This window comes from Pangasianodon hypophthalmus, chromosome 1 (genome assembly GCF_027358585.1).
Source record: "Pangasianodon hypophthalmus isolate fPanHyp1 chromosome 1, fPanHyp1.pri, whole genome shotgun sequence".
NCBI classification, from domain to species: domain Eukaryota; kingdom Metazoa; phylum Chordata; class Actinopteri; order Siluriformes; family Pangasiidae; genus Pangasianodon; species Pangasianodon hypophthalmus.
In genome coordinates this window covers 3,597,620-3,622,932 of record NC_069710.1, presented here as the reverse complement: position 1 = coordinate 3,622,932, position 25,313 = coordinate 3,597,620, and the positions used below count along the sequence as shown (strand labels likewise).

At 39.0% G+C, this 25,313-nt stretch overlaps 1 protein-coding gene across 1 annotated transcript in view; it reads left to right on the top strand.

The window, feature by feature from the left end:
* The window catches only part of lars2 (leucyl-tRNA synthetase 2, mitochondrial), a 51,359-nt gene that overhangs the window by 10,624 nt on the left and 15,422 nt on the right, over positions 1–25,313 (top strand). The window contains exons 4-14 of the mRNA XM_034307661.2: positions 1,805–1,896; positions 2,393–2,453; positions 3,485–3,574; positions 4,706–4,849; positions 14,123–14,230; positions 14,790–14,949; positions 16,385–16,489; positions 17,234–17,349; positions 18,235–18,518; positions 23,860–23,958; positions 25,144–25,281. Of these exons, the coding sequence (XP_034163552.2) occupies positions 1,805–1,896; positions 2,393–2,453; positions 3,485–3,574; positions 4,706–4,849; positions 14,123–14,230; positions 14,790–14,949; positions 16,385–16,489; positions 17,234–17,349; positions 18,235–18,518; positions 23,860–23,958; positions 25,144–25,281 (1,397 nt within the window). The remainder of the gene's footprint in view (positions 1–1,804; positions 1,897–2,392; positions 2,454–3,484; positions 3,575–4,705; positions 4,850–14,122; positions 14,231–14,789; positions 14,950–16,384; positions 16,490–17,233; positions 17,350–18,234; positions 18,519–23,859; positions 23,959–25,143; positions 25,282–25,313) is intronic.

Here is a 25,313-nt window from a genome sequence, read left to right as displayed (position 1 = left end):
TTGGCACATGGCCCATGACAGTGGGCCTGATGCTTTATGTGGAGTCCTGATGTGAGGGTGAGTCAACTAACAGACCCAGCAGGAAAAGTGGACCTGATGGAAGGTACCATCTCAGTAAAGAACAGTTTTGGAGGTCATGAATTTGGATGGATTAGCAGCATGTAGAGATCCCTTATCTTGATATAATGATGATGTAACTGGAAATTGCATTAGTATCAGTAGCAGTTGATGTGCTATGACCTGCAGCACACCACCAAGACAGCGAAGTCCAGATAAAGAGGCAAGAATCTCAGCGTGAACAAAATCAACTGCTTGATTTCCTTCAGCTCACACTTACCCTTCACACCCTGTAAAGGAAACTAAAGTCAGTCAGCAGAAAAAACAAAAGATGAAAGTAGCTGCAACGAAGCTAGGGAAAAAATACAGATGGCCCTGTCACATCACTGCATCACATACTGAGGAGTGTGTGTGTCTGTGTGTGTCTGTGTGTGTCTGTGTGTGTCTGTGTGTGTCTGTGTGTGTCTGTGTGTGTCTGTGTGTGTCTGTGTAACTGAACTTAGGGATGATTTCCAGCAATAAAGGCAACATCCTGATTTTTAATATTAGGCTTCCACTTCCACTCTTTATTTTTATTCTTTATTTGAATTCCATCATTTCATTTGTTCACTTTCGAGATTTTAATAATAATAAGTGAGACAAGTTAGCACCTGACTGCACGTTTGCTACAGGTTGTTAATTTGTTTGTCCTAATGACTTTGTCTTGTGGTGGTGTTGCCATCTCCACCCTAATCTAATTAGCAGGCTCATATTGCATTATATTTTTTCATGTTTGCCTGTCCTTCATACTTCTCGGTACAGTGGAGTTTTAGCACCCTCTTGGCTTCATAGCGAACAGCTTTGCTTAACAAATGAGGTGCAGGCAGTTACCAAGGATACTGATTCTCCTCCGCTTCAGCACGAGTGGCAAACCTTTCAGAGGCGAAGTCTCCTCTCTCTCTCCCTCCCTCCCTCTCTCTCTATATCTCTCTTTGCTTCTCTCCTTACCTTTTGCAAGCTTTCTGTTTTTTCTTTCCTCTTTCCCTCTCTTTCGGCTTCTCTCAGTCTCTCTGGATCAACACGATTAAAAATAGAGCTCTACTCTCATTGTCTACGTTTAATGGTAACAATACACAAAGAGGACATTTTATCTAATGGACAGAGAGAGAGAGAGAGAGAGACGGGGGAGAGGGGGATAAGATTTGATCATTGCAGGGATGAGACTAATGACATAGTGTTATATTAATGGAAAACATCAAGGATTTTTTTTTTTTTTTTTTTTTAAATGACGTTATTCATTTGCATTGTTCAGTACTCACTGACAGTTCTCATCCAACCTGCGCACCTTTTTTATGCTGTGCCTGACAGTGCCGCATTCTACAGATCGCAGTTTTACCTCAGGATTTCTAACGGGGAACAGTATTGTACACTGTATAAGACTTAGTACTGTGTGACATGACACTTGGCTCCTAATAGATATCTCCTATATTACACTATTACTTCATGTGTTAGTGACAAATGCCTTTCATAAGGGCTTTATTTCATTATGCAGAAGGTTACTCCTCTGAAACCCCATAACACAATAATAAGGCGTGAAGCTGCAGATTTATTGGCAGGATATACGGTAGCTGTTGTGAACCTTCTGCCTTTGGACAAATCCTCAGCTCTAGCACCAATAAAAACATGGCCTCAGATCAGAGTCATAGAAGGCAAATGAATCTGGATTTGCCTGATTTTTGGCTTAAGTGTGCTTGTGTTCTTATGGCAGGTTCTGAACCCGATGGGCTGGGATGCCTTCGGCCTTCCTGCTGAGAACGCTGCCATCGAGCGTGGCCTTGATCCTGAACAGTGGACTAAGAGGTAGCTGTGTACACTCTCTTTTCTCATCTGCTTTGTTTGTATTTTCATATCCTGTTTGTCATACCATGGATGCTTGTGCAGTGTCGTTTGCCTTGATAATATTTGTAACGTATTTGCGTGTGTGTATTTGTATGCTCGTGTACATAGAAAGAGGTCAAATATGAGACAGAGCCTGGTGTTACTGCTGATTGCTAATCTGTAACAATAGAAGTATTCACTATTCCCTGACCTTTTCTATCTCCATAGTCTCTCTCTCTCTCACACACACACACAAGCTGTCATTCTCTCAGACTGTTGTGTCTATGGCATGCCCAGGGATGTCATTTATGCTAGTGTAGTGAGTGGCACAGTCTTAGGAATGAACTGTGTATAAGCAAATGCTGATAATAACATAGACAAACACACAGTTACCATCAGAAATCATCCACCTACACACATCAAGCCATTAGGTCTTTGCTAGTCCCTGACCTTTACTTTATATTCTCTCTCCCTACAGTAACATCCAGTCCATGCGGGAGCAGCTGAACAGCCTGGGGCTGTGCTTTAATTGGGACAGGGTGAGTAGGGAGAAATCTGACACGTGTGTTTCTCCACAGGTGAGGAGCCACACTGCTTTCAGTACAGTCTGCTAATCTTGCATCATTTCATCATCCCATCTACTGACTCTGAAGCTCTGAGTTAATGTTGCCATGATGCTTCCTGAGGCACATGTTTGTGAAAGTGACTGGTTACCATGTGAACAGACAGCTGGTATTCCCAGTACTAACAGAAATAATGTCCCATTCCTCCAGAGCTGACACTTCGCTTTACCTGGCGCACGTAGGATCTAAATAAATCTGTTTATTTTAGTGATATTCATGCCAGCACTGTGTACTGACTGCACTGATTTACATTATTGTTTACATGTACAAAATACTCAGGCAACTACAAAAAAGATCAGGCTTTGTTATTAATTTGATCAATACTTGTACCTGCACTTAAATAATCTGATAATCTGATAATGGAAAAACTCTAATCAGATTCTGTAGTGTCACTGTAAGTAGCAAAGCTGTTTACTTTAACTACATTTCCCACTAGTGAGGTGATTCCATCACTGCTATGATACAATTATATACAAGCTCATACTAAGTAGCTTGTGAGTAGTTCAGTTATTTTATTGACCAAGTAAAGAAGCATTGTTGCTAATTGGGCTGCCAACAAATCAGCTGTCAAGTCAGATTAAAAAATAAGTATTTATTTGGACATGTTTTTGGTTGCAAATTGCACATAATGCTGTCTATTTTGATTCAAAGACAACCTTTTTTTCTTGGTTATTTTTGTCCATATGCACATATTTAGAAAAATGTAAGATTTGTGTTAATGCATTTCAAGTGGTGAACACTCTGCTTTTAAAAAATCAAATGTCTTGAAATCCGATAACAGCTTTAAACTAGTATAAGTTACTAAACTAAGCTGGTTACGTGATCATATGAATGATCTACTAACCTGCTAACTGCTGTTCCATGGATTGTACATGCACTCATTGTGTAAATGAAAACATAATCGAAGTTGCGCAGAAATAATTTTTTTAATTCCAATCTGTTGACAGGAAGTCACTACTTGCTTGCCTGACTATTACAAATGGACTCAGTACTTGTTTGTGAAGCTTTATGAAGCAGGACTGGCCTATCAGAAGGAGGTAAGATATGATAGCTCTTTGTCCGAACATGAAGTGTTACCAACACAGATGTATTAAATCTTTTGACTTTAAAGCATAAGTACAGTTTTGAAAAACAGACTGTACTCTAAACACACATGTATGAGTAATAGAGAGATGCCACAAAGGGGAGCTGGCACATACACTACCAGTTAAAATTTGGTCACATGGCTCATACTGGGGTTTTACTATTTTCTACTATTTTAGAATAATAAATAAATAAATAGTGATTTTTAAATTCTTAGCAGTATTGTAATCAGTAATCTTCTTAACCAGCTTCATGAGGGAGCTGCGCCCAAGAGGCTTTTTAAACTACTTGTTTATGGATCCAATTTAATATTTAGCAAAAAAAAATTCTTGTTTTAATTAAAGATTCATAATACATTTTGAGTCTGAAATATATTTATATATGGGTATTAACTTCACTATTTCATTTGTTTTAAAAACTAATTTCAACCATAAAACCTTTTTTTAATCTCTTTGACAAAAAGAATTATATATTCAATTGAGTATGTCTAAGTATAGTGTGTACATTGCTGGAAGAGAGAGAGATGGACACATGGTGAAAGTGTGAATTTCTATCCTCCGAGACGTAGTGTGTTGTTTACAAATTAAGAGAATGTGGTGGGAACATTGGACAGAACCTACCTACTAGAACATAAGGGACTATTGTCTGAAAAATAAACATGGAGTTTTTTTGTATATCGTCAAGCAAGATTTCCAGTGAATCTGTCCGTCCCTGGTGTGAGGTTCACGCAGGCCTGTGTGTGAAATTGTGCTTGTGTGGTATGGAGTGTGCCTGCATTAGTCAAGTAGCCTTTATTGTCATTCCTCTCACCACATACAGATGTAACGGTGTACATTATGTATATTAAATGTAGATGTGAAATCAGAGCCAGGAACCATGAGCTCTTCTAGTTTTTCTCCAGCGCAAAGGAAGAGTGAGAAGCTGTTCTCTCCTGCCAGGCTGCATTTACATCCTTCCTGTGTGCTGTGTTTCTGGCAGTTTTTCCCTGAGCACAGGCACACATCTAGCGTGTCTTTAGTTAGCGCACAGATCTTTGCTCACAGAGTGATGAAATATAATTAATACCAAAGTGTGTGTCTCTTTAGGCGCTGGTGAACTGGGACCCGGTGGATCAGACAGTCTTGGCTGATGAACAGGTGGATGAAAATGGCTGCTCGTGGCGGTCTGGTGCCCGTGTGGAGCAGAAGCTCCTCAGGCAGTGGTTCATCAAAACCACCAACTATGCCAAGGTGAGTTAATACACAACCTGGCCACTTTCAGCCCTAAAAGAAACCTCAACTCAAAGCACTGCCTGAGGACAAAACATTTGTAGTGCTTTAGGAAGCCTGCATTTAACAGTGTTTGTACGTCTGTAGTGTACGGGATGATCACAGACATGAATTTTTCCGAGAGGAAAAAATTATTTACTACGGGCATATTTTGGGCATATATCATCATTAAACATTTAAAATATGACTATGTGACAAACTATATAGTATGCATTTGTAGAAGAAGAATGTTTTTTATTCCTGCTATCTGGTGTCACCTAAAAGAACATGAAGAGAACAGAGTGTTCCTCTGTGATTTTTTTTTTTCCGTCCACCTTGCCCATGTCAGTGTTTTCTCTCTCTCTCTCTCTCTCTCTCTCTCCTCACCTGAGAGAATTACAGACCTGATTACTTACTTTTTTCCAACTTATTTCAGACACATTTAGACAGACCCTTCTGTGATTTTTCCAACAGATGCTATGTTTTGCATTGCGGGAAAAAAAAAAGTTTTTGACTGCTCCTACTTGCTGTATTTAGTTATCCAAGGCATGTACCTGTATTAAACACTTTCTGCATAGAGAAAGCAGAAGACTGTTCTCATAGGCTGATTAAAGGGGTTGTTATACACTTCATATTCACATATACCACAATATCTTGTCTTTTAGTTTTCTAGCAATAATAGAATGAGTAGTTGTATTGCTCTCAGCTCCTTAAAAATCTAACCTGAGATTCTGCCAAATTAATAAATATAGTCATGATTGTTCCTATAATTTGCTCTACATTCAACGCAGACAAATGCCTTGTGACCAGGCATCACAAATATCCATGTTCATAGGAAAACAACCATGTGGAAAGCTTGGTTGTCCCATAATTTATTTCCCATCCAGACCATTTTATATCAAAAGTGTTGTGTAAAAATATTATTATAGATGTACAAGTAATCACATCCAGATAGGGCTTAAGACAATGGGCCTCATTTATCAATCTTTTATTAAAGTTTTGTGTAAATGTTTGTGTAAGCCAAACTGAACTAACTGTTCTAACTGAACTAACTATTTTCTGGCAGATTTACAAAAAATTGTGGATTTTCTTAATCATGCTTGCACCCATAAAGTGCAAAGCACGTTCCTGAAACAGCTCATGTTCATGTAGTGACGCCCACAAAACTTCATAAAAATTCAAGTGCACAGACAGATGGGAGCACAAACTGAATGATCAGGGTAAAACCTGAAGGGCAGAAGTGGAAGTTATTTTGACTAACTTCCATGCCAATCAAAATATTTAATAATAATGTAATATTAGTATTAATAAGCGAGCACTAAATCTTCCTTCAGCTGAGGCATTACGGTTTACAGCTATGCGCACACAGACCGGCCCATCCTCTGTTTATACAGCACCACTTCTTTTTACTAATTGAATGATTAGTTTTATTTGTCTTAGTTTATGGGTTATTCTTTAATTAATGCCAATATGGTAGTCTACGTCCCTGTTTTGGTGAACTAGCTTGAGGATGTGTGATAGAGACTCCAAAGCACTTGTTTAAGTCGCTCTGGTTAAGGGCATCTGCTAAATGCTGTAAATGTAATGAAAATAAACTCGATAGTATATTCCATATGTAAATGTGCAGCACTTCATGTATATTATATGATTTGAAGTCGATCAAGTCAAGGTTTACATTAGTTAGTCTTCTTATATGTAAATTTACACACGCTTAAGAGCACGAGAAGGATACAAACGTTTTTTCCAAATTCACTGGATTTTCCTGAATACCAAATTTCTTGCGTAAATGAACAACTGATAAATAAATCCATCTGTATCCAGCTTGATAAATGAGGCCTAATGTTTGCTAAATCTGTTCTTATGTAATTTGTTTTTCCAACTTTCAAACACAATAAAAAATCTGATTATTCACACTTTATTTAAGGTTTTTCTGCATTCTACGTGTGATCAGATTCACTGTTAGTAATGCATAACCACAGATTTTGCCCTCTGAAAAAGTAATTCCATCTTTGAAAGGAGGACAGATACAGATTTAGAGCTTAATTTACAAATACGTTTGACTGAAGAATTCATGATAGTGTTCTACACTTTCTACAGAGACATATTTCACATAAACATTCAGGGATGCCCCTAAGTCTCCTTAGACTTCCACTGTATATTTCAAGTAAAAAATTTTTCTTCTTCTCTCAGTACAGAAAAAAATTTTAAATTCTTGTCTGTGGTAATTTGACATATACTGTTATTACATATACTGTTATTATTGCAATTTCAGCTCCTAAAGACTGTAGTTTAGGACAGATTATAATGATGCAGTGTTCTGTGCTTTGCATTAAAAAAAAAAAATCGAAGCCCGGGCACTTTGACGAAACTGCTGAAAGATTGTGAAGCATCCTGTTGGCCTGAGATCAATCTGGCTGTTACGGAGATCTGTCGTGTTATAGCTCTCTGTTCCTGCTATGCCTTTTAAATAGTTGTGGTGCCAAATTGGAACACATCCTTCGTGTGATTTTATTTATTTATTTATTTTCCTTTCTCTCTCTGTGGTCAAGCAGCCAGTTTCACACATCTTAATTGACCATGTCCATCCTTTGCCAATTTTAAATGAGGAAATGGACTTATGCTTCATGCTACTAATGTCACCTTTTTATGAAGTGGTTCCTCTGATGAACATTAAAAGCTGGAGCTGTGGGTGCAGTTTTTCTCCTCGGTATAAAAAGTGTGACTAGAACTCATTTTATTGTCTGTTATTTTAGACAGACAGACAGACAGACAGAAAAGCTCTGTGTGGCTTGCTTCAAGAGTAAAATATAAACTTGGTATCTGGCATATTCCTCTTTTGGCCTAGTTGCAGCGATCGAGGAAACTAACTCTAAAACCTTGAAAGGCCTCTTCTGTTCCTGGCCACCCTGAGTCATGTCTGTGTGAGCAGCTCTCTAGGGTTTACCTCTTTTGAGTTGCTGTTTGAGCATCATGCATGGGTCTTTCTCAAGATAGCCAAAGCCAGAAGGCAAAATCCTACCTTTATAAAATTCTGGATAAAGTTTTTCCAGAATTTTATGGCTTGTGTAACATAAATTTATCTAACGTGAATGCTACTAATTTAGTTTGTGTAGTAGTTGCTGTTGTTGATTTCCTTTCTATAGCCTAGGGAATATGTTAGAAGTCATTTTTGTTGCATGTAAAATCTAAGAGCATGAACGCTTGACTTATTTTTGGTTTTCTTTTGAAACTAAATTACTTGAAAATGAAATCTTGAATTTTTATGTTTGAGTCTTTCACACTTAGAGTAATAAAATAAAATCCAATGCATTAACCCCTAAATAGTTTTTAAGATACAATATATTTTTCATATGTTAATATTATTTACATTCACTGTAAATAAAATCGACTTGAATGAAATTCACATCATATCATTAAGATATAAATCATTACAGTTGAGATCTTTTTTTTGTTTTGTTTTATTTATTTATTTTTCTTACTTCTGCATGTGATGACTGTTGATGGGAATTTGTTGTGGGGCATTCATTCGGGGCGTCTTTGGGACGTGTTGCTTTCTGGTGTATTAGAAGTGTAAAATCCATTCCTGGCTCATCAATAGCAGTGTTTCTCCAGAAGTACTTGCACAGACTCGGCTTCTTCACTGAACTGAAATGACCATGCTCTGGCTGAATAATGGAGAAGTGGACTAGTGTGGATTTTATATTGCCAATCAGTACTTGTTCCTGCAATCACATACAGAACTGTGGCTCATGCAGGTCATCTCTCTTTCAAGCAGCACCGTTCGAGTTGTCCTGATTATAAGGTCTGGACATTTCCCTTTCCCTTTCTTTTGCGCCGTGTTAGATCGACCCTGCCCTTCTCAGCTCCAGATCTTTCCATCTGAAAGAGCCTGCGCAGCAGCCAGCTGATTTGACTGGGTCTTGCTCCCTGATTGCAAGTGTAGCAGGATGTCCTTGACGTGTAGATATGAGGCTGGGACTCCATAAATCTCAGCTAGGATCCTTTGTCGATGAGTGGCACCAGTTCTTTCACAATAAAAGGGTTCGAATTACATTAATGTCCCAGCCCTGCTACTCAGTATCATTTTGGGCCTGAAAAACTGAATCAATTTGGAATGGATGATTTATTTTCCAATCTGATCCACTGATGGTTTTTGTGCTGTAAATGGGTGTAATTTTATATTTAGATCGATTTTAATTTTTCTTTTAATGCATAGTAGTAGTAGTAGTAGTAGTAGTAATAATAATAATATTTATTTATTTATTTATTTATTTATTTATTTATTAAGTATGCTAAATATTATATCAAAGAGAATAACAGCAAAGGAGTCATCTGCCTATACCTACCTTTTAAACAGCTTCTGCATCAATTTAACCATCAGTATTTGATTAATGTTGGGTATTGTTAGTTTTTAATAAGATATTAATAATTAATTAATAATAATTGAGCAAATGGGATCAGTGCAACTGTAAATTGATCCTTTTCTTTCAGCAGTGTTTGGAGGCTTTCTTTGGCATTCTCTTCCACATGCTCAGATGGTAAACTTTTCATGGTGTAGGAGTGCTATTAGAATATAACTCTGCCTTTATTATGATGCTGACAGGTAGAGTCAGTTTTATTAGAGTAGACTGATGTTAATTTTTGTGGGACATATTTTCTGTGCCTGCTTTTGTTTTCCAAACACTACAACCGTGTCTGTGTTATGTGGATGTTTTTCTCTGTTGTCTCATTGTCAGATGTTTGGCAGGTCAAGGTGGATCAGTTTGTTCCTGTGATTTCACAGATCTTCTCATTTGCACAGCAGTAGAGCTCTGTGTGTGTGTGTGTGTGTGTGTGTGTGTGTGTGTGTGTGTGTGAGTGACAGAGTAAATATAGTTTGCAGGGTGAGGGAGAAATAAGGGAAGTATCATTACTCACTTAATGGTCTGAGCACTCATTATTGAACCACATTAATTAGTGTGTGTGTGTGTGCGTGTGCATGCTATTAAAGAGACACACATGCATGCAATGAGAGTGCGGCTTTAAAAAAAAAAAACCCAGTGGCCCTTGATGTACTAAAAGACACTGCTGATATGGATGTTGATAACTGAGGTTGAAAACTTACTATTTTATTGTCAGTTTTATACTCCACAGAATCAATAGATGAACCCAGCTCTCCATGAGCCTTACGCCCAACAGGACACTATCAACAGTTTTCTCCTTAAATATCTTTATTTAAAATTACACTCTAGCAGAGAGGAGAGAACAGAAAACCTGCTTACACAAGTCAAGTCAAAATAAATCTGCTTTGTCGTCACCGTGTGTCGTCATCACGGACAGATTAGGATTAAAGCCTCGCTCCAGGCTCTGTTTAACAGAAAACTGTAACAGACAGGGAGATTGGAAGCAGTGATACAGTGCATATTCAATAAATACAGACAATAAACTGTGCAAAAAACACTATAATAACAAATGTTCGCAAAGATGTAAACTGTGTAAGCAGCAGTAAGATCTTATAAAGTGACTTACCCATGTGGGCAATACTCAATAACAGAAGAACAGGTGATGAATTCCGTCAATAAAGGTTTAATAAAACACTAATTAAAGGTCATAATTATTATACAGTAACAATAAAAGTTTTAGAATGAAGCAAACATGCAAAAATGTCTGTTTGAATAAGGTTTTGTGGTATCCATGTAGAAAAAAAAGCACATGTGTCTATATCAGTAGCGCATAACCACACATTCATTCTTCTGCAAGAGTAATACCATCTCTGAAAGAGGAAAATATACAGAGTTAGATCTTAATTTGGCAACTGGCTTTGACTGAAGAATTTATGAAAGTGCTTTATAAAAACGCATTTCACATAAACATTAATTAAGTACCCAAGAATATTCCACTAGACGTCCACTGTAAGAGAATTGTAAGCGTTTTTCTGTTGTTTTCTCAGTAAAGGAAAATGTATTGAAATTATCGACTGTGGTAATTACACATACGCTATAGATGCAGTGGACGGAGCACACTTTCACTGTCTATTGCGTATTGATCCACTAAAATATGTACACTTCTCCTCCATCTGACATCCTAGATGAACTCCACTGCTCTGCAGTTCCATTCAGTTTATCCCTATAGTGCTTAATGGCTTTGTGTGTTTCCATAGAGACAGTTTGTGTTCTCAGATGTGTGTTGAAAATCCCACTTGAAACCGCTTTATAAGAAAGTGCGGATGTCTTTCATTTAGAGAAGGACATAGATCAAGATTGTACTTTGGGTTCAAGGCCACTGAGGCTGGCTTAATTTGTTTTTGACACTCGATGTGCAACTGAAGTGTCTGTTTGGCCACATGGCCAGATTCAGCTCTGACTGAAGAAGGTGTGAGAGGTCTACAGAGTTACTGAGCTCTTGTTTTCATTTTACATAACTTTCATTACCATTGGTGAGTCCAGGTTGCATAAGTGTGCATACCCTTTTATAATGGGGAATGTGACTGTGCTCAGAATGACCCAATCACATTCAAACTCGTGTTCAAAAGTAATTATTATACATCTGGCATCAATGAAGTGATTCTGATTAACCCCAAATAAAGATCAGCTTTATTTGGGGTTAAACATTGCAAAACATTAAATGTACAATGGAACACTGTGACAGTCATCATCCACAAGTGGAGAAAACGGGGCACCAACATGACCAAGAACAGGACGTCCCTCAAAAATTGACAAAAGAACAAGACAAAAAATTATCAGGGAGGCTGCCAAGAGATTCATGGCAACATTAAAGGAGCTGCAGGAATATCTGGCAAGTAACTGGTCTCTTTCTGCATGTGCCAACAATCTGTAGTATTCTTTAAATGTCTGGACTGTTGGGTAGAGTGGGTAGACAGAAGCCCTTCCTCATGAAAAAAAAATCCGAAATCATCCAAAACCATGTGGCAAAATGTGTTATGGTCTGATGAGACTAAGGTAGAACTTTTTGGGCATGATTCTAAAAGATATGTTTGGTGCAGAAACAAGACAGCTGATCACCCAAAGAACACCATCACCACGGTGAAGCATGATGGTGGCAGCTACTATGCCTCTCTTCAGTTGGGACTGGGGCTCTCAATCCTAAATCATCCCAAACCATGTGGCATAATGTGTGGTCTAATGTAGGACTTTCTGGGCAGAATTCTAAAAGATATCAAAAACATGACATCACCGAAAGAACACCATAACCACGGTGAAGCATGGTGGTGGCAGCATCATGCTATGCTTCTCTTCAGCTAGGACTAGGGCTCTAGTCAAGGTAGAGGGAATCATGGAGAGCTCCAAACGCAAATCTATTCTGGCACAAAAAATTCTGCAGGCCACTGTTACATAGCTGAAGACAAAAAATTTCACCTTCCAGCATGATGATAACTCAAAGCACACATCTAAGTCAACAAAGGAAAACCTGTCGAATGACTTCGAGAGGGCTGTGCACAGGAGATTTGGTAGGTCTGGAGCATTTTTGCAAGGAAGAGTAAAATAAAATTGCCAAATCAAGATGTGCTATGTTGTTAGACTCTTACTCAAACACTTGTGCATCTAGGTTATTGCAATTTTTTTCTTTTTTCCCCTTTAACTTCTCTGTTTAGTTGTCATTTGAATTTTATTGGTTGCTATATCACGTTAAAGGAGGAAAAAGATCAGACATGATTTATCTTTGTTTTATTTTTCTACAACACAAAACCCTGCCATTTTAACGGGGGTGTGTAAACTTTTTATATCCACTGTATATATTTTGGGATAAGCACAGCTGAGTGTTTTGTTAATTTTGTTGGAAATGATGAAACCAAAATATTCTGCTGTGAACTGAGGTTCGGTTGCATTTCGATAGATTTTCTAGTTTACTGGCAATATGAAGAGCAATATGATATCGATATTATGATCATCATGACAAAAACATCATGATACACTTTGAAGTGTTGCGCATGTTGTCAGGTGTCAATGCTCCTTTATTGCTTACTTTAAAATGTGTCACTTTAAAAACTGACTAGACAATGTTTTTTGTTTCTTGTGAAATGCTTTCATTTTTATCAGTGCTGGTCAAAGTCTCTGGACCTGTAGTTCGCTAGACTAAATTGCCCCTAATGAGTGGCAATCAAAAACGTGTATTCCTGTGTGTTCCTGTGTATTCTTGCCTCATGCCCATTATTCTCAGGATAGGCTCCAGATCCATCATGACCCTGACCTTGACCAGATGAATTATTGATATATTCAGCGTATAGTGCAGATATCTTCAAGTATTGATATTTTAGCCTTATTGCCTACCCCTAATCACTATGACTAATTATGCTGAGGAGTTAAGACTTAAGCATTAACTGTAGAAATGTTCACAAAAGAGACAAGGCTGTCTCGAGTACCCTACAAGAGCTTTGAAGTACCATCTTCTTGAGGTAAATGGCAAAAATGATAAGCGAATCTACAGCCACTTTCCCACTAAGACCAGACACCTGACCCTCTTCTCCCTCCTGCGAGAGTGCACGCAGTCTCCATTAACGAGAGAAAGGCGAAGCCGGGAGCAGCCGTAGGGTCTGAACAATTATTTTGTATTTGCCTTTCCTCTGGGGAGCCGAGCCCCTCAGGGTCCGTTGTGCTAATGGAGAGTGACAGAGAAGAGAGAGATATCACAACAGGCAGCGGTGACTGCTCATATCCTCTCTTTTCACTGCCTTTCAGCCCAGCTGAGCCACTTGGCCCCCATGATCGTTATTATGCATAGCTCCCTTTTTGTTATTCACCTGTGCCAGCGTTCACTTCCTCCCAATCCGTCGTCCCCTCCGCTTCTTCTGGGAGTCTTTTCTCTCGTCTGGGTCAGAGGTGTGTGTGTGTGTGTGTGTGTGTGTGTGTGTGTGTGTGTGTGTGTGTGTGTGTGTGTGTGTGGAGGGGGGGGGGTGTCTGAGGGGAGAGGTTGTGAGTTGGTGCATGCTTCTTTGTCTTTACTTTGAGACTGTGTGTGTGCTTGTGTGTTTGCACATTATTTTATGTTCGTGGACTGGAATGTGAGGTTTCAAGAACCTTTTATTTTCCTGTGTTATTGTAATGTCAGTGATACTATAACTACATTTTAATAAGGGTGAGTGATGATATTGAGATTGTTATTAAAGATCATTAGCTTTGCAATAAAACTGCAGCGAAAGCACATCATGCATTCTGACACAGAGCCATGAAGGTTTACTGAGATTAACTGAGCTCTGCAAATTGAGTGCTTTTATTTTTCTCTAAAGCTGCATGTATATTGCCATGGCTTATCTTGCAGCCTCTCCTGGATGCCTTGGCGGATCTCCCGGAGTGGTATGGTGTGAAAGCGATGCAGGCCAACTGGATTGGGGAATGCTCAGGCTGCTATTTCGACCATGTGCTGAGGGTGAGCCTGCTCTTTCTCCTGATTTGAAAAGCCTTTCTTTTATCCCTCTGTACTTTGTATTCATCTTTCCTCACTGTGTTTAACTGTCCAGAGTCTTTGTGCCCGTGAATTTGCATCACGACCTTTGAACGTTTTATTGCTTTTTGTGTATTTTATTACAGTTTGTGTCAGCTTGAGCTCAAGGCTCTATATGCTGCTCTGCCTCAACCTTGTTATGAGAGGAAATATGTTCGGTTATCAGTGGCCTTGCTTATTAAATCCTTAATTTCATTTCCAAAGGGTTGAGCAAGTACAGTGTGTAGGTGGGCTGAGACGGATGATATGGCCAGCGTCGTCGTGGCATCTCTCAAATAGCTTTCATGTACAAGTGACGTACTTTACAAGAGAAATTGAATTCTTGAAAACTGTACTGACATTACTCGTAATTACGTTTTTTGTCTCATAATCCAGGCAATTTGTTCTCTTCCGATCTGCCTTGATCTATATATTTTGATCTCCCTCTATATATATTTCTCTAATAATATATATTTTTTCCTTTCTCTTCTTCTTTCTCTGTTAGTTGAATGGCAAAGAGACAGGTGAGGTGCTGGCTGCTTACACATCTTCCCCTGAAGCTGTGTTTGGAGCAGCGTTTGTCTCCATCCTGCCTTCTCATCGGCTTTTGCACGGCTCCAGTCCTGTAGGACCTGCCCTGCACAAAGCACTTCAGCCTGGAAGAAGTGAGACACACACACCCCAAAATATATGGGCTTCCAGTTTATTAGGCACATCTAACTTTTTGCTGTGTTAGGGCCATTTTCTCAGATTTTCCCATAAAGGTGCATTTTGTGCATATAGACTTACTGTGTTTACTTACATTGTGCAGTTGTGCCAGCACTACGCATACTACCATGTCAGCATGTTACTGCTGTGCTGAGAATATCCCACCACACAAATATGATTCATTTAACATTCATTCCTAACAAGCAGGCATAGTTTGAGTCAAATATTTATAGATATGAAGTAATATAAGCATATAATGAACAATGTGTAAGAACAATAACATAGCAATAGCGATAACATTTTGAATAAATCTGATAAATAAGTATGATTTCAAAGTTATCATGCTTAATATTTTAGCCATTATTGTGCATTAGCACAAGTCTTTAATTTGTCAATAGTTTATTTGTGTACTTTAGTTCCCGATTGAATAGTTAGCTATTGTACGTGTTTCATTGTATATAAGTAAAACACTGCTATTATTTCTAATGAAAGCACTACAGTGAACATTGTAAAGAGTACAGATTTCTTCCTGCTTAATCTCATAAACCATACACACTATTTGGCAGAATAACACTCACTTGTGTGCATGTATTGAAACCATAAAAACAGGCATAGCATAACTTCATTTGCTATAAAATATATGCAATGACCAACATTTCAAGATGTATTTTAATAGGCATTATTAAACTTGAAGATGTTTTGCTGATGTGATGAAAAAAAAACATGCAGGGCTTGTAGAGGGTCTTGGGATGTAACATGGGTTGTACTGGGCTCTTCCTTTACTGTGCAGATTAATCTCACTGCTGCGAGTAAACACATTTATATAGAATCCAGTGCTATGTCCCAAGCCACGCAATGCATGCTAGGTTGTATGCCTAAATATAATAACACTAATGGTTTATTGGCATACTATTTAGAACAGTAGTATATAGTTTGAATGGAAAAGCGTTGCTCCACTGTAATCTCACAGTGCACACCATGCACTAAATACCGAAGCTTTTTCCAAAGCCCTGGGCTGGTGGATTTAGCTAGCATGCTAATGCTAGCTAGCTAGCTAAAGTGTAGGGTAGAGAGCAAAGTCTGGTTATTACCATTTTTTTTCTCTGTATTTTGTTCTCCTGCTTTTTAAATGTGCTCTGCACAAACTGGATAGTATTAGCACTCTAGTTAAACTCACCCCTGAGAATGAAAATGAATGTATTTGGATTTGGTGTTTGTTAAAACATGTTACTTCACTGTACCCACACCTGGATGTATTATAATTGGGAGTCCCACATGGAGCTGCTCCCTCTGTGGAGAGTTCATAGCTAATAAGCAGTCAGGAGTGCACACCCACACACACACAGTTAACACTTCTCTATTAGTTCTCATCTGCTGACTTCTGACCCACAGACTCACTCAGTGAGGTCACCGCGCTTAACGTGTTCACCGGGCGTGAGGTTCCGGTTGTCGTCTCTGCTAAGACTGAGTTTCTGGGACATCTCGACACTGTGATAGGTGAGAGTTTACATGTGTTAGAAGTTTCCTCTTCAACAGAGTGTTCCCTGCTGTGGCTGTTTGTGATCCACTATACACTGGTAAAGTTGCCACCATTTCCCAGCATGCTCTGTGTAATTTTCATTACCTGAATCCTGCTGTGTAAATTGTCGAGTGTGTGAGTGTGAAAGAGTGAATAGGTGGGGGGGTAAGTGAACATAAATGAGTGAGCCTGTGAGTGAAGGAGTGAGCCTGTGAGTGAAGGAGTGCGGGAGTAAGGACGTGAGTGAAGGAGTGAGGGAGTAAGGACGTGAGTGAGGGAGTAAGGACGTGAGTGAGGGAGTGAAGGAGTGAGGGAGTGAGGGAGTGAAGGAGTGAGGGAGTGAGGACATGAGTGAAGGAGTGAGGGAGTGAGGACGTGAGTGTAGGACGTGAGTGAAGGAGTGAGCCTGTGAGTGAAGGAGTGAGCCTGTGAGTGAAGAAGTGAGCCTCTGAATGAAGGAGTGAGACTGTGAGTGAGGGAGTGAGACTGTGAGTGAAGGAGTGAGACTGTGAATCTGTGTGTGAAGGAGTGAAGTGTGTCTGTGAGTGAGTGACTTAGGGTGTGAGTGAGTGAGTGAGTGAGTGAGTGGGATTTTAATATGGATCATAGTCCTTTGGTGTAATATGCTGATTCAAATGACACCATTAAAATGTGTGGGGATGTGTGTGTGTGTGTGTGTGTGTGTGTGTGTGTGTGTGTGTGTGTGTGTGTGTGTGTGGCAGGCATCCCTGACAGCAGTGAGGAGGATGTGTGTGTGGCCCAGGAGCTGGGTTTGAGCTGGGAATCGGTAGTGAAGAGTGAAGAAGATGGAAGTCACACTCTAATCAACTCTGCTGAGGTACACACTTCTCAAGTGCACCATGTTCCAAACAAACCTACTACAGACACACTGCTTCACTTCAGGTCTCCTTCACTTCCCAGCCTGTAATATTCTTGGAAATTACACAGTTGGTAACGAGATGTCATGCATACAGATGTGGTTCTGGAGAGATGAGAAAGTGGGATGGTTAGAAACAGACTATTTCATTCTTCATAACATGCCAGTCAGTTACAATGGGCATGTGGTGAAATGCTTGTCAAAGTTAGTGTCATGTTTTCTTGTTACTTACATAAAGGACTTGGAGGCAGATCTCACTTGCAGTGGAGAAGGAATAAAACCCAGTCAGTGTTTGACAAAGCCTAGAATTTCTATTTAACACTGCTGTAACACCAGATTCATGTCCAACAGCCTCAAGTCAAATATGCTATAAAGAGAGTTAGAGCTGCACAATTAATCCTATTTTAGAGTTAGAGTTATAATTAGAGCTGCACAATTAATTCTATTTTTGGAGTCCTTGATTAATTGCAAAATTATATATTTATGAGCATTCACAAGCTTCACATTCCTAGTTTTAACTGTATAGCTTAATAGATTTGTTGATTTGTTTTGATTGATTCAGTGATTCAGTCATTGACTGTGTATTATTTAGCATTTAAAAGATCCACTGAATCATTCACTAATAATTCACTCACACAGTCTATTTAATTCAAGGATTTGAAAGAACATAGTACTATAATACACTAATAAAAATACAATATAAATGAAAAATATTTTCAGTTGGTTTAAAATGATATTTAAAAAATTATTGATGTACAATTATGGTGAATAATCATGATTTCAACATTGAGCAAACAACTGTAATTATAATTTTATCATTCATAATCATTATCAGCATTATTGTAGTTCACAGGTCAGACCCGAGAGAAGGCCTTCAACTCAATTACCCAGAAAGCTCAGGAAAGAAATGTGGGTGGTTACCTGACAAGTTCAAAGCTGAGGGACTGGTTGATCTCAAGGCAGAGGTACTGGGGTACGCCTATTCCCATACTGCATTGCAGCTCTTGTGGTCCTGTCCCAGTTGCTGTGGAGGAGCTGCCCGTCATGCTTCCTAAAGTGGCTTCGCTTACAGGGAAAGGGGCATCACCGCTGCAGTCGGCCCCGGAATGGGTCAACTGCACATGTCCCAGGTAAAACTTCACTTCTCTGTGTCTCACTGTAGCCCAACTTTAACACCCAGCTCCATGGATGCCAGAAAATTACACTGCATGGTCTTTCTGTTTGCTTAACTGTCTTGCAGAGATGTGATTAGAGAAAGTGACTGGCCATTCAGCAAGTTGTGTGGTTAAAACATTGGACTGAGAAACTGAAAAGGTTATTCTATTCCCTTACCATCACTGACCTCCTCCTTGAGACTATAGATGCTGTCAGAGCTGAGTCACAAAGTCTATAAGGGTGACTGGAGATATGATTCTTCCTGAGGTTAGGCTGGTTTGAGTTTGAGTCTCGGACCGTAAAGCATAGTTATGCAATAAGTTTCAGAACTTTTGTAATGCTAGAATCATTGAAAATGACTTCCTCGGGCTAAATGCCAATTAGACTAAGAAAGAGATCAGAGCAAAATGTCCAGTCTGTGTAGAGCATGTTTTCTGACTCACCTGAGACACATTCCACGCCTTCGCAATAGTTTGACAGGTTAAAGAAAAAAACAAGACTTGCGCAATTCTCCTCTTAACACAAATACCGGTAAGCTACATCTGTTTTTAGCCATGTGTACTTTTGTCCATTTATATAGGTAAATATGTCATACAGTGTCAGAAACCACACACGTCTGTTTGATATTACTTAACATCCCAAAATCCCAAAATTATTTCAATTAAATTTTACATTTTTTGTATATTTTTTTAACAGACTATTCCTATACCAGTTCTCAGTTCCTTTCCTGTTTTAACTTGCATGACTGCTGAGCGTCGAGGACCTGTTAGTTTTTGGAATAAGACACTACAGTCCTTAAAGCCAGACGATTTTGTCTCGGCGAAAACTTTAGTCGTTGAGGTTGATTGATTCTTGTAATTATAGAGACTAGAAGACTTCTTATCTGTTGAGAATGTCATTGTGACAGTTTGAGGAAAATGACTTCCGTTTTTAACTGATCCTCTCACATCCAACAAGACAGGCTACGAAGTGAAGATCGAGTGCGAGATAAGGCTTATCGGCCTAGTCTCTGCAAAGCGCTAAAAAAAACTGCAAGTCATTTCCTTAGCAGCGATATTGTCTCTGTCTGGTCTTGCTGTTAGCAGCCAGAGGACTAATTGAAAGCCTGCTGCAGGCCAGCATTCATAAAAATCCAACTGTTATCCTGCCGGCACCCAAACTGGTGCTGAGGATGTTCATGAAAATTATTACATTTTCGAGTGATGAATATACAACCTGACGCCAAAAATCTCTACCCACTCCTGTTGAGTTGTAGCCACCAACATTTCAACAATTACAGTTAAGTAAACTTTTTCCTTCCAAATGAATGTCGAGCCAATTTGAAGCCTTCTTGGGCGTGCATGGTTAAAGCACTCTAAGAGCGTCTTATTACAGCAGATTGGCATAATGAGTTTGAAAATGATTCAAGCAAACCCGGAGCAGCTGAGTCTAGCTCACTTCAGCAAAGCACCACTCTATCCAAGAGCCAGTAGTGTGGGCAGACACAGCACACACACACACACCCACAGTTAGTCTCCTCTTCAACAAGCCTCAGCTGTTACTGTCTGTCTAATGGGGTCTCTCATCTCCTCAGTGGACAAATAGCTGCCATTATCTCGGTCAGGTACAGAGATATAATACTCCAACGCACACCCTTTTGTGCCATGAATCTATGCGAGACTGAGACCTGAATTACACATTTACGCATTCAGACTCATTTAACAAGAGACAAAATGGCTTAGGGATGCTGAAATCTACATTTTTTTTATATGCAGAAAATGACATCGCCTCTTTTGCCGCTATGGATCCTTCATCTCGCGCACACTTCAATTTCCGCAGGACACTTTATTATGGGTTGCATGAAGATTTTCATTCTTTAAAATAGCTTCTGGCTTTCAAAGAATTAACCTGCTACATCTTGAAGTAGTTGCTTAGCAATGTGGTGGCCTCTGGCTCTAACTGTAAGCGTCAGATCAGGCATAAGGGTTGGCGCTATAGCAAAAATATATCATTCTTGACTGTTTTGCAGTATTCAAAATATAGGAACTTGCACTATGCATGTTGTGTAAAGTATAATTTCTATTATCTTTGTATTTTAAAATATTATTTTAAAAAACTATTTAACAAAAGAAGAAAAGTTTCACAGAATATGTTGGAATGAATTTCGAAAAGAAAAGCAAATGGGCTGACAGCAAGTCAACTGCTTGTTACTATAGAGCAGCGATCGTCAGCTGGCAGACCGTGGTCCTGATGCAGACCCAGCAAAGTATTTCAGCAGACTGAACTGAGAAAAAAAAATACTGTAGCAGAGCCAATACATATATGAAGAAAAAAAAAACCTGACTATATTTCAGCATCAGACTACAGACTAGCTACAGGGCTAGAGACATTGGCTGAGAAAGGGGAGAGTTCTCACAGATTTTTCATTTTATTTACCCTCTCGGGGGTGATTACTGAAGTGAGGATGTGATGTGTTCAAAAAAGTTGATGATGACGTAATGTTTATAGCTGGTTAGACAGAGATCAGGGTGACGTTTTTCCAAGGTTTCTCAAGGTTTAACCTAGTGCATTGTGGGATGCATTTCTGCTCACCATGGATGTAAAGAGCGGTTATTTGAGTTACTGTAAACTTTCAGTCAACTTGAACCAGTCTGGCCATTCTCCTCTGCCCTCTTTTATCAAAAAGGTAAACTCTAAAGACTGTTGTGTATGAAAATTCAAAGAATTCAGCAGCTTATGAAATACGCAAACCAGCCCATCTGGCACCAACAACCATGCCATCACTGTCAAAGTCACTGAGATCACTTTTTTTTTCCCATTCTGATGTTTGATCGGAACATTAACTGAAGCTCTTGACATGTATCTGCATGATTTTATGCCCTGCGCTACTACCACATGATTGGCTGACCGGATAATTGCATGAGTGAGCATTCAGGGGTTCCTATTAAAGTGGCCAATGAGTGTATATCACTACATTTATGTTTACTAACAGAGCACCACCAAACATTAGTGGAATTTATCATAATATGGGTATCAACTTATTGTCCATGGATAAGCAGGCGAACATGGTACTGATTGGTACTGATGGACCAGTGGAGGTGTGTGTGTGCATGTGGGCGCTTTTTGTCTTGCGCTTGTTTGTTGTGTCTCCTCTGGTGGACAAGTTGTACTTCTGATTTTTGGGGTGAAAGAGTTTTGGGGGACATTCTGTTTGCTTTGGAGGAAAGAGATGGAAGGTTGTACTCCAACACAAACACACAACCACATATGCACTGCTCTGCTCTGGGGTTGGCTTGAAATTCCCAGTACTGTGTCCAGTAGCAGCTAGTCCCTTAATAACACACAGGGCTGAATGACAGGGCTGGAGTGGCTGCATAGCTGACATTTCCAATCTAGAGATCATGCATGGACTGCTGCTCATTAGAAACATTATTATACATTATTGGTATTTTGCATTTGCTGTGTTTTCGGTTATAGTGTCATGCTGGGCAGTGTAAACCAACAGGGAGGATTGCTTAGACGAAGCCTCGAATTTAATTTAATCTACTGGGAGAAGTTGTTCAGGGACTGTGGAGCATGGTTAAATATGTTATTTGATAACTTTTGTGATGTATACTTTCCATGAAGTGCAGTGCATTTACAATAGTTTCATTATTATTAAGTATAATGTATAATTATTGTTTGAAATAGTTTTTTTATTTGATGTTGTTACTGATTTTAGATTTATGTAGCCTGGCTAAAATGAGCAGCGTATCTTTATTAAGAAGACATTTTATAAAACTGAAAATAAAAGCAATGTGCTCCTTTTGTTTTGTTTTGTTTCCAAGTATTATACTCTGAACATACAGTGGATATAAAAAGTCTACACACCCCTGTTAAAATGTCAGGTTTTTGCCGTCATCAACAAACCGAGAAAATGGAGCACCACAGTGACATCACCAAGAACAGGACGTCCCTCCAAAATTTATAAAAGGACAAGAAAAAAACTTACCAGGGAGGCTGCCAAGACACCTACGGTAACATTAAAGAGCTGCAGGAATATCTGACAAGTACTGATTACTCTCTGCATGTGACAACAATCTCTCATATTCATCACATGTCTAGAGTGGCTAGACACAAGCCCTTTCTCACAAAAAACCATCCAAGCTCAAATAATCATCCCAAACCATGTGGCTAAATGTGTTGTGGTCTGATGAGACCAATTCCAAGAGGTAAATTAATTCCAAAAGGTATGTTTGGTGTGAAAAAAAAGCACATCACCAAAAGAACACCATACCCACAGTGCAGCAAGGTGGTGGCAGCATCATGCTTTAGGGCTGCTTTTCTTCAGCCAGAACTGGGGCTTTTATCAAGGTGCACAGAATCATGAATAGCTACACATTCCAGTCGCTTTTAGTGCACAACCTTCAGGCATCTGCTGTAAGCTGAAAAGGAATTTCACCTTTTAGTACGACAATGACCCAAAGCATACATCCATCAACAAAGGAATGCCTTAACCAAAAGTAGATCAATGTTTTTGAATGGCCGAGCCAGAGCCCAGACCTGAATCCAATTAAATATCCGTGGGGTGACCTGAAAGCAGGCTGTGTGCAGGAGATGCATTTACAATCTGATGGATCAAGAATGTTTTTGCAAGAAAGTGTGGGAAAATATTGCCAAATCAAGATGTGATAGACTCTTAGCCAAAAAGACTGAGTGGTGTAATATAATCAAAAGGTGCTACAACAAAGTATTAGTTATTATGCAACCAGGTTATTGCATAATTATAGGTTATAAATTTTTTATTTTTCCTATTTTTCCCTAAAATATTTCTGATTGTTTTTTTCCACTTAATTTTTATACGTTGTAATTTCATATTGAGAGCGGAAAAAGTTCTCACATGATTTATCTTGGTTTCATTTTTTTACATCACAAAAACAGGGGTGTGTAGACTTTTTATATCCACTGTACATTGATTTATTATTATTTCTTTTTTTTTACTGCTCTGTTATGTCTGCATCAACCTGTAGAAAAGACGGATGAAACACTAAGAGACTGCTAATATCAGTGCTGTTTCATTTCCGTGGTTCCTGATGACATTTTCCATTGTGGTTTGTTTTTTTGTCTGGCTTATTGCTATTTATTAATTTTTAATAACAATTTCAGGCTGGAAACTATAGTTGCTAGGCTGTTTACTGGAGTGTGTAATTCTAACTTGGAATAAAATATCTGTATGTAAAAAAAAGTCTGCATATTTGATGGGTACTGATGTGTTTTGTATTCAGGCTATAAGTCATGCTTTGGTGTTTGTCTGTATTGCAACCCTGCCTTTTCACACGCAGTTCTCTATCATGTCAGGTGTAAAGGTCCTGCTCAGAGAGAGACAGACACTATGGACACTTTTGTGGATTCTGCCTGGTACTATTTCAGATACACAGACCCACACAACTCAGAGAGGTAAGAAGAACGTTCATGAAGTTTCTTTTCATCCACATCACTTTCTTTCAACCTGTTATAACATTTAAGTAACAGGGTTGAGGTTAGCATCGAACTTGCAGATCCACAGTATATGGTTATCTAACTTCAGTGCTAATGGAGTGAGGACATTAAGGACATAATATAATGTCCTTAATAATAGTAATTTACTTTTCTTTTTCCCATTCCCATGATCTTCAGGAAATTCAGCTAATCTAGCTTCATAGTGAACATTCCAAATATTTCATGGGGTGAATGTGTTCAGGTAACACAGCCGAGTTAATGTTCTAGGGTACAAATAAAATGTAAATTACCTTTAATGGATGATGAGGTGTTATTTCTAGCTATAGATAGATAGATTTTCCCATAAACTCTGTGGGCAGAAATGCTGTTTCAGTGTTTAATATGCACATAGGTGGATGTGAAGAAACTTTGGATTTTTTTTCCCTTTACATATAAGTAATATAAGTGGGCCTCAAACTGCACCCCACTTGAGGAATTGCCATATGGCAGCTTGACTGAAAAATAGATCTATATAAATATATAATTTCCTCCACTCAGACACTCAGACAAGTCATCTTTCAATCTGTCACTTTCTCTGCGTTTTCTGTCTCTGCCACACATGCACATATATATTTGTGGTGATCATAAATTGTTAGCCATTACCCATTGGTGATATCAAGATCTTCACAAAAGAGGAGAATTGGCTAGCAGTGGAACATCATTTCCTGCTCTGACCTGCGCTGTTAGCTTTCTGACACTAATTTTTCAACCTCAATATTGTATAATTATGCATAGATCGATGAGGTCTGTTTGATTTCAAGTGTCTCATTGCAAAATATATGGATGTTAAAAGTATTGCTTTACATAGATCCACAGGAAATCAGTGTCAGTGTGATATTATCATCCATCTAAAGTTGTGCTCTCTCAAGTGTTTAGATGCACACCTAGACTGCACACAACTGCTCATCCAGTATAACATTCTCTTCTTTCTGAATTCTGTGGCTAGATGGCTATGCAAGGATGTCCTCTAGTGGTGGCCCGTATATGCATTCATTTTTACACACTAGTTTACAATGTAATGTCTAAAAATTGCAGGCAAATATCTTTGCAGACAATTTGTTCATATCCTGATCACACAATTTAACTGTGTCCTATCTGCTTCAGGCCTTTTGATCGCTCTCTGGCTGACCAGTGGATGCCTGTGGATGTGTATATAGGAGGAAAAGAGCATGCAGTCATGCACCTGTACTACGCCCGTTTCCTCAGTCACTTCTGCAAGGACCAGGGCTTGGTCTCACACAAGTACGTAGCACTTTGAGATTTCACATCAGTTG